The 13,406-nt window shown below is 43.7% G+C and overlaps 1 protein-coding gene across 2 annotated transcripts in view; it reads left to right on the top strand.

Moving 5' to 3' along the window:
• The first annotated feature begins 627 nt into the window (after window positions 1–627).
• The window catches only part of ZFYVE28 (zinc finger FYVE-type containing 28), a 154,724-nt gene continuing 141,945 nt past the window's right edge, over window positions 628–13,406 (top strand). For both annotated transcript variants that reach the window (XM_075194222.1, XM_075194221.1), the window contains exon 1: window positions 628–889. In XM_075194222.1, the coding sequence (XP_075050323.1) occupies window positions 851–889 (39 nt within the window). In that variant the 5' untranslated portion in view covers window positions 628–850. The remainder of the gene's footprint in view (window positions 890–13,406) is intronic.

Raw genomic sequence — 13,406 nt, 5'->3', positions numbered from 1 at the left:
CATCCCTGTTGTTAATATTTCCCCTTTCCAGCTCAGCACTACGTCACTATTATGGGAAATGTCTCTAGGTATGTATATAAACATCTCTGGAGAGACTGATGTATAAATACATTGCATATGTATTGGTGAGAGGGGGCACACGTCACTGCTCCTGCGCTGCACCGTGGCCATATTTGTTGTGGGCAGCTTATTTCTATTCTCTGTATTAAATTATCAAACATCGTCATTTTTCGTGGCATACTTAGAAGCCCAGCGTATTATATGCACCATTAAATGCTATCTCAATGCTCGATTTCAAAAGCGATCTATACATATGGGCACACATATGGGCATATGATACATATGGGCATCGCCAACTAAGCATTGTTTAAGTTGATACTTTATAACCAATTAATTTTGCATTTTCTTCTATTTTTGTTTTCATGACTTGACATTAGCCCTAACTCAGTTCTCAAATACTAGTTTTGCCCATATCATAAATGGCGTACGGGAACCAGCAGCTCCTCCCCCGAGAGGGCGTGTCACAGGAACCTATGTCCCCGCCTTTTTTTTGTCATTGGTTGCTGTGACATGAGGTGGGCGGTGCTATACCGCTTGCTCGGCCTTCGGAAAGACTCTGCGCATGCGCGGCCGTATCATAGTGGCTGTGCTCGCTTGGGATGGTGACTGTTTTGGGGCTGTCAGTGGACCCCTTGCTGCTGCTAATAAGGGGGGGAGCCGGGTTACGGTGTCCCAGGACTGTGACTGACACCGGGGGATATCAGCCGCTGTGCCAGGACTAGCAGCCAGCGGAGGTAGGGAGTCCCCCTGGGGATCAGTGACATCCAGCAGCCGCACAGCCCCGGAGGGAATGATGAACAGGTTCAGAAAGTGGCTTTACAAACCCAAGGTGAGTGCTGGAGCTGGGGCTGTGTGTTGGCTCCTGGTGCTGGCCCCTGGGGGCCCCTTTTCAGTGGCTGCCATGCGGCTTTTTCATTCTCTGTGATCATCTGTCGCATGCTAGTACACACAGCCCATTAATGACTCATGTTATTAGATAGAACTTCACCACTGTAATCTTATTTATTCTTTGTGTGCTCCTGACATGTCACAATGTTACCAGAACTGCTCTTGTCTCACACACCCTGTATATGTATGTATATATATATGTATATGTATGTATATATATATATATATATATATATATATATATATATATATATATATATATAAATATGTCTTGCACACACTGTAAATGCTAATCTGAGACTCAAGTTTTCTGCTGGTCTCGAACCTGCTACCAGTATACCATACACATGTTCATACGCTATATTAATCAAAGTGTTCCACAAGATAAGAGTCCGATAGATTAACGTTTATTTTAATTTGTTGTTAGACTTACACCTGATATCGGCCCATATTGCAAATGGATATGTTTCTCCTTCTGTCATGCATTGTGTGCTGGTCCTAACATTCCACATGTCATCACATCATATGGTATTTTGCTAATATACCACTTTAGGTCATGTCTAGTGCACATCTACCCAGACCTACTTGAGTTATATTGATTGTTTCAGGCCAGAAGTGAAGAATAGCATATTTGCAAACTGCTTTCTGTCCTCAGAGATTGTGCAGTGTGGTTTACTGCTTTGATTCATTTATGAATCTTTTATTGTGGCTGTATTTTTTTTCAAACACTAGGCAGAAGTGTGGAGAAGCAGCGCCTTGTTCTTGGCTGAATTTGAATTTTATTAAATGATGTCACCTGTGGCTCTGCTAGATCTCTGTAGATAAACTGATGACTTCCTGAAGATATTTGTTATGGGATAGTATGATCTGTCATTATTCTGCTCTGTCGCTGCCTACTAGCCCTCATTCTGTATGCAGTGTAATGTAGATGGCATTGTTGTACTCTCTTAACTTTAGAAGGTCTTGCTGATCTAAGTGACATCAGATTGAATAAACACTGCTATAGTTTAGTAACACTATTATTTTACATATAGTTGAGTGCGATGCTTTGTTTCTTCTCTATCAGCTAACTGTGTTTTAATGTGCTCTTTATAAGAATATATATCTAAAGGTGCATTATTCTTGTGGGATCCACATGTCTTGCCTCTTGAGGTAACTGTATTCAGACCTGAGGCAGATCCTTTGTTATGAGGACACCATGATCTATTACAATGACTGATATTACAGCATTCGTGTAACCCTTTCAGTGTACGCTCAGTGTTTTTCTACATTCCCCTGCCTCCAGTATATTTATGTCGGCTAATCTGTTCTGGAAGGTTGAGTGATTCACCGGGAAAAGGTTTCATCACATTCTAGGACACACATTATATTAGGCTTGTCATACAGCCGCTCCCTGACCCCAAATGTTCATCCTACAGGCTTTGAATCACCGCCTATGTAGAGGAACAAGACCGATCCACTAATAGTTATTTCATCTCTGATTTTTGGAGTCAAGATGTTGCACTCTGTGTTGTCACAACACTGTGTTGGAAGTGTTATTTATAGAAGTGAGATCATTGCATTGTAACGTAAAAGAATATGAGTTCTGTTACACCAGCTCATTCTCTTCCTTGCTGTCCTCTTTTCCTTCTTTTATAATATAAATCTAAATCACAGTGGAGGTCATGAGTCCCGCGTCCTGGTTTCCTGGGTGAGAATAAGAGGATTTGGAATTTGGAGGTGAACTTAATTTTCTGTTTCTACTGCTCATATTATTGTTTTTCTAGTGTGGGTTAAGGCTTAAGCTCTGTGTCCTATATCCTTGTGTACGGATATATGTACCCTATGAGTAATTATAATGGATTTTTGTGCAACGCTTCCTCTTTTGTTAGAAGCACAGATGTTGGAGTTGTCGAATATCCGTTATCACCTTCTGCAGCCATGACGGTCAGCTCTTTACGTATTCTTCTGCTTTATATTTTTATATAATACGTCTCGGTGCCTATAAAGTATAGGTAGACAGCCTGTGGCTTTCCAGCCTTCGTGGTACTACAAGTCCCAGCATGCACACTGCCTCAAATTGCTCCTTCATCCAGGCACTTGTAGTTCCACAATAGATGAATAGTAGCCTGAAATAAGCGTGCAAAGATCCTTGCCCATATGTGGAATGGGGAGAATATTTTGTGGAACAGTTTTTTAAAAGTTTGGTCATCCCTAGTTAACTTCTCTGCTCCATCTAATGAAAAGTGGATAACAGACCTGCATCTGATGTTTGTATTTGTTCTAGCAGAGGAATGAACTGTCTCCAGTGTTCCTGGCCTATATCTGTGTACCTCTCAATGTAATCAGCACACTTTGTGTGCTTTTTCATAAGTCCTGTTCTTGAGGTGTCCTGGTTTAGGTAGATGGGGTTATAACACTATTTGGAAAGCAAAGCTGATTTACAGTGATGGCGTGACCAGTTTTATGTGGTATATTAAACAGGACTTGCTTGCTGTGGCGTTTGATGAGCGGACACACAATCTAAGTCTCTTCATCCTGCTTTCACTTTTTCGAACTTTTAAAATTAAACCGCTTTGTCTTATGGCTCATAATACACATGTGTTGAAATCAAGCATTTAGCTTGCAGCAAAGAGCTTAGTATATGCCTTCTGATGGATAAATAATGTGACTGCATGTCTCTATATCTCTATAGACACGATCTCGCTTTACGTCATGTACATTTTAGTGTTGCTTGCAGCGTTCTATGAGAATGCATGTTAAAGCACTATGTGAAGTTATTAAGTATGTTAATGGGTCTTAAAGTTCATCAGAAGCGAGGTCCAATTACCTATGCTTCATTGATTGTTCTGTTTATCAGCACATGTGTTTATGTTGCCAAAATTGCAGGGCTGACCCCACTTTCTGATACCGCTTAAATTCCCTCAATTGATCGGTCATCTACCACAGATTTCTGCATCCAATTAATGTTTGATCTGATTATGTGCAGTTTAGACCAGTTGTGGCCAAAATCACATTATTCAGGGGTTTCCGAAGTAGCCTCTGGTTCCACGAGGAGGTGACCCATTATCTTTCTGGAAAAGCAGATTAAAATGTGACCATAGCTAAAGTGTTCAAACAAAAGGTTAACCTGCGTCTGGCTGCAAAGTCAATGAGCCTTTCCCATAAAGTTATGGACTTTAAAATATGACATCAGAACCTCTAGGAAGAGTGGAAATGATCTAATCAATCTGTCTGCCGGTATGTACTCGATAAACAGACATTGCCCACTTGCAGTGTGATATTGTAGGGTGTACTGTCTGTCTCCTAGCTGGGAACAATTACAATCCATTAACTAGCAGATCTTGAACCAGATACAGCCAGAGAGCTGCCCAGATGAGGACAGATATTATTTTCATTAGTCACCCAGTAGTTGTGCCATTAATATCTTATATATGCTGACTGTTGCCACTTAAGTGAGTGAGCATGAGTTCCACATAGTACTTAAAGTCCAAACCAGCCTTCGCTTTGGGTGCCAAATTCAATAAAACGAACCCTGGAATCTAGTTGTACTCATCCTGTTAATCCAGGCGTACAGTCAGTCTTCATTCTAGGAAATAATCCTTACAAGTTAAACATTTCCTAGTTTTTTTTCTACTAAGGAAGACACCAAGGTTCTTCAGCCGTCAGAGTATTGACGCACTGCGAACCAATGCTCACCCATCACTCAATAATCTCTTAAAACGCCAACGTGTGACTGGAAACGCTGTTCCCACTGAATACAACCTGTCTGTGCTTGGCCAAGGGAATAAGTGCTGTTTTCTGTGACGCTCACCTGATGTGACTGAAAGTAGGCTTTTAAAAGCGCATTATTCCTACATTACATGTAGCTTACTATTAAATTGCTTTCAAATCTATTAAGCTATTATTATTTTTATTTAAAAGTTACCTCCCCCCCCCCCCACAGCATAAGTGCTTTGTATTCTTACAGCATGACTCACGGCTTGGGTTATTCATTCTGCCTGGCAACTGTAGTATTTCCCACACGGCTCCACCTGAGAATCAGCCGCCTCTGGTACTGGGGCTCTCTGTCGGTAATCTCTGACAGGAAAATCAAGAGACATCACTTTATAGCCTGGTGGAGCCAGTTTACAGAAGAAAAATGTCTTGCCTGTGAGGCACAGACCTCCTTTCTTGATGCTTAATAAAAAATAAAATCCCTCTAGCTGAGCAGTGAGACCCACCGCCCAGCGGACGTAACGCAGCGTGCTGTCGTATTCTGACAGATATAGATGTGAATTGTGTTTACCGTTCAATTTAGGGGATTTGCATAGCCTGGCGTATTGGTTCAAAGTAAATATGTGCTCAATAAATGTCTAGATCAAAATAAATTGATTTTGGTGAGTTGTCGTATCTACTAAATCCTGTCTCTCTCTCCTGATATAGATATATATAAATAGGCAACATGAATATTTGTCAGAGATTGTGTACTATATATCCTATTTTTTTTATTTTGTGAGTATGATTGTTATTACTTATATTAGAGTATTGATGTCACTAGTGTTCTGTAACGGAATGTAGAACTGTCGATGAACAGCAGAACACACCTGGATAGAACAAGCGGATGTTCCTGCATCCCTTCCATATGCTTTGTTCTGTAATGGATAAGGAACAGGCTCCGCACAGACCTGTGTTAGATGCTGTCCGTTATATGGATGGAGAGGGGAACATTGGCTTATGGTGCAACAACCGCCGAGGTCCTAGGTTTACTGGTTTATTTCAAGGCGAAGCTCTGGGAGCGACCATGTCTAGTGATTTACCTATGATTTGATGACCTCCTGCTGGATAGCGCATTGGTTTTACAAGGCAAATCAGTAACCCATTTCCATGAAATAAATATCCACGGCTGTAAAATCATTATGATGTTATTCACCTTTAGGCAACTTAATTTTATTGGTTTGTACATTATTTTTTTCTTTCTGCATTTTGTAATCTTCACCCATGCCCTTTCGCTTAGGCGGTGTTGTTTGTTTATGCTCCCTTGGATATAACACTGGTCAGCTACGCTTTGTTCGCTGGGGACTGCTCTATATCCAGAGTAGTTCTGTGTGGCCTCCAAGGGTAAAAAACCCTGCAGCAATACAAATGAATATAGCAGCAAAAAGCCAATAGACTAGTTATCGTGAAACATATATTGAGTTAAGAATGTATCTAAAATATACTTATTTGTGTGTGTGTGTGTGTGTATATATATATATATATCTATCTATCACTACATGAAAATGAGTGTGAGACTGCAAAAATATGTGTTGCAATGTTTTGTCACTGCCAGTGTGAGCAGGATAGTGTAATTCACTAGGATAAGTCATTTGCTTGTTGTTTTTGCTGTGGATCGGTGTAATGTCTGGTCACTGCTGTGCAATAGTGTGCATGCTGTACTGCCTGACCTGGAGAATAAAAAATGTAGGAAGTAGTTATGTCACTCACTGCCAGTCTACCTTGGATGGGCTGATCAGTGTTTTGAAACGACAAGCCCCAGCATGCTTTGTCACTAGATAGCCTGTTGGTAATTGACAAGGTATGCTGGGACTTGTAGTTTCTCAACATCTGGAGAGCCACAGGTTGACCATACCTGCTATATAGTGTCACAGAGAGGAATGCAAGTTATTGGATCAGAATGATTTTATAAACTTGACAAGCAACTACTAAATAATAAATTGGAAGTTTGTGAAATAGAAATAATTGAATTCAATTTTTTTTTATTCGCCTTCATGCTTTGGTTAAACTTTAATTTGAAAGCGCCACAACTATTGGATATAAGACTTGCTTAATGCATGACAAGAATTTCAGAATCTGCTGTACAGCGTGAGTTTGCAGAAAATGTGCAGCGTTAGGAGGTATAGACCATTTGAGAGAGACAGATATTTTCTAAATTAATAAAATGAAGCAAGGGAATCTGGCGCTGGCTATACATTTGCTGTGTTTGCTATAAGACGTTCATTTTGGCAAATTGTCATGTTAATTATTGATTGTCTGAGCTCATGCTGACGTTCTGTATTGAATATATCGGCCTTATTTAGGGTACATAAACGGGTGATTTCTGTTTACCTGTGTTATGACACGCTCAGGTACATTCAGTCAGGTATAAATACTGATTACACCTGAGAGAATGTATTTCCGATGGAATATAAACCAGTATACACCAACATTAAGTGCACAGGGTTGAGAAAATAGTGTAGAGTTTGGGAGCCAGTTGGTCAAATCTGGCTTTCAGAATAACAATTTTACGCAGCCATGGGACGTGTGTGACCAATTAAGATAACAGAAAAAAGACTCCCAGATTTAGTAGTATTTTTAAAGCTATAGGCCATGGCTAACCTGTGACACTACAGGTGTTGTGAAACTACAAGCCACAGCATGCTTTGCCAGTAGATAACTAGCTGGCAGAGCATGCTGGGACTTGTAGTTTCACAACACCTGGAGTCACAGGTTAGCCATCACTGCTATAGGCCATCTTTCTCCTGCATTTGTCCAACGCTGCACAGGGTAAAATCTGATTGCAGGACTTTGGTACATGCACTGTGGGGAACACCGTGCCACAGACACCTCCTATATGTATCCTCTACCCTTAACCAAAATATTCTCTCCCAATTTTTGAGTTCCAGTGCTCCTTGTGATGAGCAGATGTGTAACAGCCAGTTATTAGCTGATCACCCACATTGTACCTCTTCTCTCCAGGCTTCTACCATTTTACTAAATACGCATACAATTAATGCTAGTTGAATTCATGCTATGGATATCCTAGTATAACTCCAGTTAAGAGTATTAGGGGCTAATTCAATTCTCCGACACGAGCCACCGGGAATCGCCTGCAGTGCCACGGAGTAGCACAGAATTTCCTGCACACATCTCTGGGGTTCCAGGAAAACTATGATGTTCCATCGTTGCGGTGTGCTCGCCATGGTTCAAGGGGGAGAGTTGAATCGGCCCCTTAGAATCTGTGAAGGTTTCAACCTCCCATAGTGCAATTTAAGCATAATTCCACCCAATCCTGAATTTTCGCACCAAATGTTGAATGTTCATTATTGGGAGAAGTTATACTTTAACTGGGCCATCCCATAGATCAGTGTTGGCTAACCAGTGACACTCCAGGTGTTGTGAAACTACAACACTGCCATAGATTGTAAGCATACTTACCTACTTTCTTCAGCTACCTTCCGGGAGCCAGCCAGTGGAGGGGGGCGTGAGGGGGCGGGGCCGCGCAAAATCGCGTCATTTCGGCCCCGCCCTCTGTGACGTCATGACGCAAATTGCCGCGATTCATCGGGAATCGCGGAGTTTGGGATCTAATTCGGGAGATTGCCACACTCGCCCGGGAGTCCGGGAGACTCTCGCAAAATGCGGGAGTCTCCCGGACATTCCGGGAGAGTTGGCAAGTATGATTGTAAGCTTGCGAGCAGGGCCTTCTCACCTTTGTCTGTTTACCCAGTTTGTTTATTAGTTTACTATGTTTGTCCCCAATTGTAAAACGCTACGGAATATGTTGGCGCTATATAAATAAATAATGATGATGATGTGTTAGACAAATTTTGAATTTATGCCCAGTAGATGGTGTACAATTTTTCCCTTTTACAGTATACGTGGTACATAGAGTGGAGACAGTACTTATTTTGGGCTGGAGCGATATTCATTAGAATGCACTAGAGCTGCAGTGATGTCACTACATCCCAGTGATGTGATTGGCTGGATATTGGTCCATCCCACGACCATGGCCTTGTTGGTATGTTCTCCCCATGTTTACCTGGGTTTCCTCCCACACACCAAAAACATACTAGTATGTTAATTGGCTGCTGTTAAATGGACCTTAGCTCTGTGTCTGTGTGTTAGGGAATTTAGAATAAGCTCCAATGGGGGAGGGACTGATGTGAATGAGTTCTCTGTACAGCGCTGCTGAATTAGTGGCGCTATATAAATAGCTGATGTGTAGGTGACAGCAACACTTTAGTACAGACTGGTGTCCAACGGTCACTTGGTATCTGTCTTTGTAGCACATGTTTTTCAAGTTATTACAGTAAGTCAAGGAAAATATGTAAGGTGGTAATGACTGTTGGGTAGGGCTAGAAGCCTGTTCCTATTTACAGTAACGCTATGACGTTTAAAGTCTGCAAGTTGACACAGGCACAAATCATATTGTTCATAGACTGTCATAATGTTGCTGTATTCAGGTACTGTAAAAAGATCATTAATATTGTTTATAAAGAGGTCATGGTAATTGGCTGTCATTCTATAATGCATAACAGTACCAGTCTGCTCTTTTCTTATCTCTGTAATTGTGTAACTGACTCTCTGTGTTATGTTGCAGGTGCTTATTGTCTGATCACGTCATCTGCCGATGGCCTTTGCTGAGCTCTGTTGTTCTCGCTGCTCTATAAATTGGCCGACTGATTTGTGCGATGCATAGAGATCAGTCGCCGGCAATGGTTGAAAATACACTGAAATTAAAGATTTTTAATGAGATTCTTTTTCACATTGCTGAGTCCTCCTGCCAGTTAATCTCATTTTTATAGCAGACCGAGCCTTTCCTAAAGTAATCGGGCTATGAACAGAAAGTCGTGTTTTAGACCAGGGTAGCCAGTCAGTGTGATCTAGGAATCGGCAGGATATTTTAAGCAGCCAGGGAAAATGTGTATCACGTGGCATGATAAGGAATGGCTCTAAAAAGTTAGGTGCCAGCAGCAATTTTTAGGCACATTGGCTATCTTGCTCCTGGGATGTGACCATAGTGAGACCACGATCTTCATGTAAAACGAAGCAGTTCTCTGGTGTATCTGAGAATAGAACCTTGCGCTAATTGCTTTGAGAATTTCATACATTGAAATAAAAGTTAACCCTATAAGATGTTATTGCCAGTAATGAATTGCCACAGCTCTGCGGCCATATTTTGGCAAGAAACAGGTCCGTTAGCAGCAGTGTATGTGGTATGTTTAGTTTAATTTCAGGATGGACACCATAGTGCTACTTTTTTTGTTGACTGGAGGCTGCCATGATGGTTTTCAAAAGCCAAAACTGGACCAAAGTTTTTTAGTTCTGCCCAATTGATTTGAATTTTGATCATTTAAAATTGCTTGACAGACCAGCATTAGGGATTCAGTGTGTTGCTTGCTGTATTGATTGTATGTTATTGAATCAGTATGTGTCATCTCATGTATACATTAGTGTACAGCACTGTGGGGGTGCTGGTGTGTACAGAAAGAATACTCTGCTTTTGGTTGTGTGTGTGCAGATCTCATCATATCTACCTCTTCAATCTGTTACTTAGTATGTGGTTGAGTATATGCTGTTTCCTCATGTTTGACCTCAGTCAGTTTGACAAATATGTCCCCTTGTGCAAGGCATAACTGTAAGTATATTAATCATGGACGCAGGCTGAGTTATCCGTTTTGTTGACCAATATTTAGCCTGTCGATGAATGAGGAACCAGTGACATCAGAGGTGTGAGTCCAGTGGTGGGATACCCCCGACAGGTGCGAGGCACTGCATGGTGAGCTGAGGTGCGAGGCACTGCATGGTGAGCTGAGGTGAGAGGCACTGTATGGCGAGCTGAGGGACGAGGCAATGTATGGCGAGCCGAGGCGCGAGGCACGGCGAGGCGCGAGGCACTGCGTGGCGAGCTGAGACGCGAGGCACTGAGCGACGAGCTGAGACGCGAGGCACCGAGCGGCGAGCTGAGGCGCGAGGCACTGAGCGACGAGCTGAGGCGCGAGGCACAGCGCGACGAGCTGAGGCGCGAGGCACAGCGCGACGAGCTGAGGCGCGAGGCACAGCGCGGCGAGCTGAGTCGCGAGGCACCGAGCGGCGAGATGAGACGTGAGGCACCGTGAGACGAGCCGAGGCGCGAGGCACCGCGCGGCGAGCCGAGGCACCGCGAGGCACTGTATGGTACGCTCAATATTGGTTTAGCCATTAAAATAGCTGTTACCCCCAGGTCCAGACTGGCATACAAAACATGCCATCCCGCATTGGTATCTGTCTGTTGGAATTTCTGCCAACTCAATACCATAGAGGGGAACAATGACCGTTTTATTAAAAACCCAGCTGGGAGCCTGCTTGAGGCTACGCTGCTTATTTTTTTAACTGTTGGGTAGCACAGACGGATGCCGTTATAGCCGTGTTCCCAGTCTGGGCCTGGCTTTCACACGGATTTACCTCTGGCTATAAATCCCTTTGCGTGCTGTATCTTACGTGTAATGCCGCTGTACACGCTCTGCAACGGACCTCACACCGATGAGCGCAATTACATGCTATCTATGTCTGAACGCAAATGACACTTACAACTGCCTATGACTTGAGGGGCAGGACGGGGGTAGGGAAGGATTAGATGAATGAAGGCAATGTACAGTCAGGGCGTAAGGACATGCTAGATCTGATGCGGCCCATTCAAGTCCTGGGTTTCTCGGGTCTGTTTTTTTAGCCGTATTATTTGAACCACCTACAGGGCAGGTGTAAGTGCCGACTGATGGTGATTGACACGACATAGTCTTTGTTTTAAAAACTATACGTATGAATGCAACTGGATAGCACAGAACGTGTGTGTGCAAATAAGATTGACTTTTAAAACGTATTAAGAGCATCCTGATTTATATATTTACTATTAAAAAAGCAAAACTTTTTTTATAAATATATATTTTTTTGCATATCTTCTGATGTGACACATGCATGTGCGTATACTGCACTCTAATCTGTCTGTCTACATACGGCAAGTAAGGTTTAGGCGGATTGTACTTATACCCTGATTCAAAAGGAAACGTATATTGAGATCTGCTTGTTGTTGAATATGATTGTAAGTACACTCAAGTTCCGTGCTTTGTTTTTAAATGCAAGTTGCGTCCGAAGATAATCATCATCATTTATTTATATAGCGCCAATAATTCTGTACAGAAAACTCGCTGCCCTATATGTTTATGTAACTGGTATAATTAGATCGCATTTTACTTGATCAACTCAAGTTGTAAACAGTTTCCTTTCACTAATTGGGATTACAATTTACATCATCTCACCCATGAGTTATAAATGATCTATTGCTGTGACTTCTAGTTGATGAATAATCAACTTTTCAACCCCTTCTGAGTGTAAAACTTGCCCCGCTCCCAGTGACTGTCTGCCTCCTTGCCTCGCTCCCAGTGACTGTCTGCCTCCTTGCCTCGCTCCCAGTGACTGTCTGCCTCCTTGCCTCGCTCCCAGTGACTGTCTGCCTCCTTGCCTCGCTCCCAGTGACTGTCTGCCTCCTTGCCTCGCTCCCAGTGACTGTCTGCCTCCTTGCCTCGCTCCCAGTGACTGTCTGCCTCCTTGCCTCGCTCCCAGTGACTGTCTGCCTCCTTGCCTCGCTCCCAGTGACTGTCTGCCTCCTTGCCTCGCTCCCAGTGACTGTCTGCCTCCTTGCCTCGCTCCCAGTGACTGGCTGCCTCCTTGCCTCGCTCCCAGTGACTGGCTGCCTCCTTGCCTCGCTCCCAGTGACTGGCTGCCTCCTTGCCTCGCTCCCAGTGACTGGCTGCCTCCTTGCCTCGCTCCCAGTGACTGTCTGCCTCCTTGCCCCGCTCCCAGTGACTGTCTGCCTCCTTGCCCCGCTCCCAGTGACTGTCTGCCTCCTTGCCCCGCTCCCAGTGACTGTCTGCCTCCTTGCCCCGCTCCCAGTGACTGTCTGCCTCCTTGCCCCGCTCCCAGTGACTGTCTGCCTCCTTGCCCCGCTCCCAGTGACTGTCTGCCTCCTTGCCCCGCTCCCAGTGACTGTCTGCCTCCTTGCCCCGCTCCCAGTGACTGTCTGCCTCCTTGCCCCGCTCCCAGTGACTGTCTGCCTCCTTGCCCCGCTCCCAGTGACTGTCTGCCTCCTTGCCCCGCTCCCAGTGACTGTCTGCCTCCTTGCCTCGCTCCCAGTGACTGTCTGCCTCCTTGCCCCGCTCCCAGTGACTGTCTGCCTCCTTGCCCCGCTCCCAGTGACTGTCTGCCTCCTTGCCTCTCCTTTTTTTTTTTTTTTCCCAGCGTGTATTTTAATCAATATTCTGCTGGTTTGGCTGTAGCAGCTGAATGTGTTTGATAAAATCTCAGTGTCACTGCGGTGCCATAAATATCTCTGGCAGCTAAGGCTCCTTTTATTATTGAGGTCTGCTCAGATCCAGGAAACTATAATCTGTAGAAAAGAGGCTTAAAGTCTTCTTGCCGAGTGTGAAACACACTTTAGTGTGTACAAGTATGTGTGTAAACAACACGGGCTGTTCCTAATACTGCCTAAGCAACTCCGTCTGTGTGCAGCGTGGACACACATGAAGGGACAAACTGCACCAATCAGTTCATTGGTCGCCTGAACAAACGCTATGTCCCAATGAGGAGGCTGAATCTGTCAGCTGTTGATCCCACATTGTGTCTATTGGCCGAGCTGGTTTTCCATTCTGTCCAATCGACTGTTTTTTTTTTGGTCGCTTAGAGCAGTGGATCCCAAACTTTCT

This window comes from Mixophyes fleayi, chromosome 1 (genome assembly GCF_038048845.1).
Source record: "Mixophyes fleayi isolate aMixFle1 chromosome 1, aMixFle1.hap1, whole genome shotgun sequence".
Lineage (NCBI taxonomy): Eukaryota > Metazoa > Chordata > Amphibia > Anura > Limnodynastidae > Mixophyes > Mixophyes fleayi.
The sequence above is the reverse complement of the archived record's forward strand: the minus strand, read 5'-3'. Positions and strand labels throughout refer to the sequence as shown.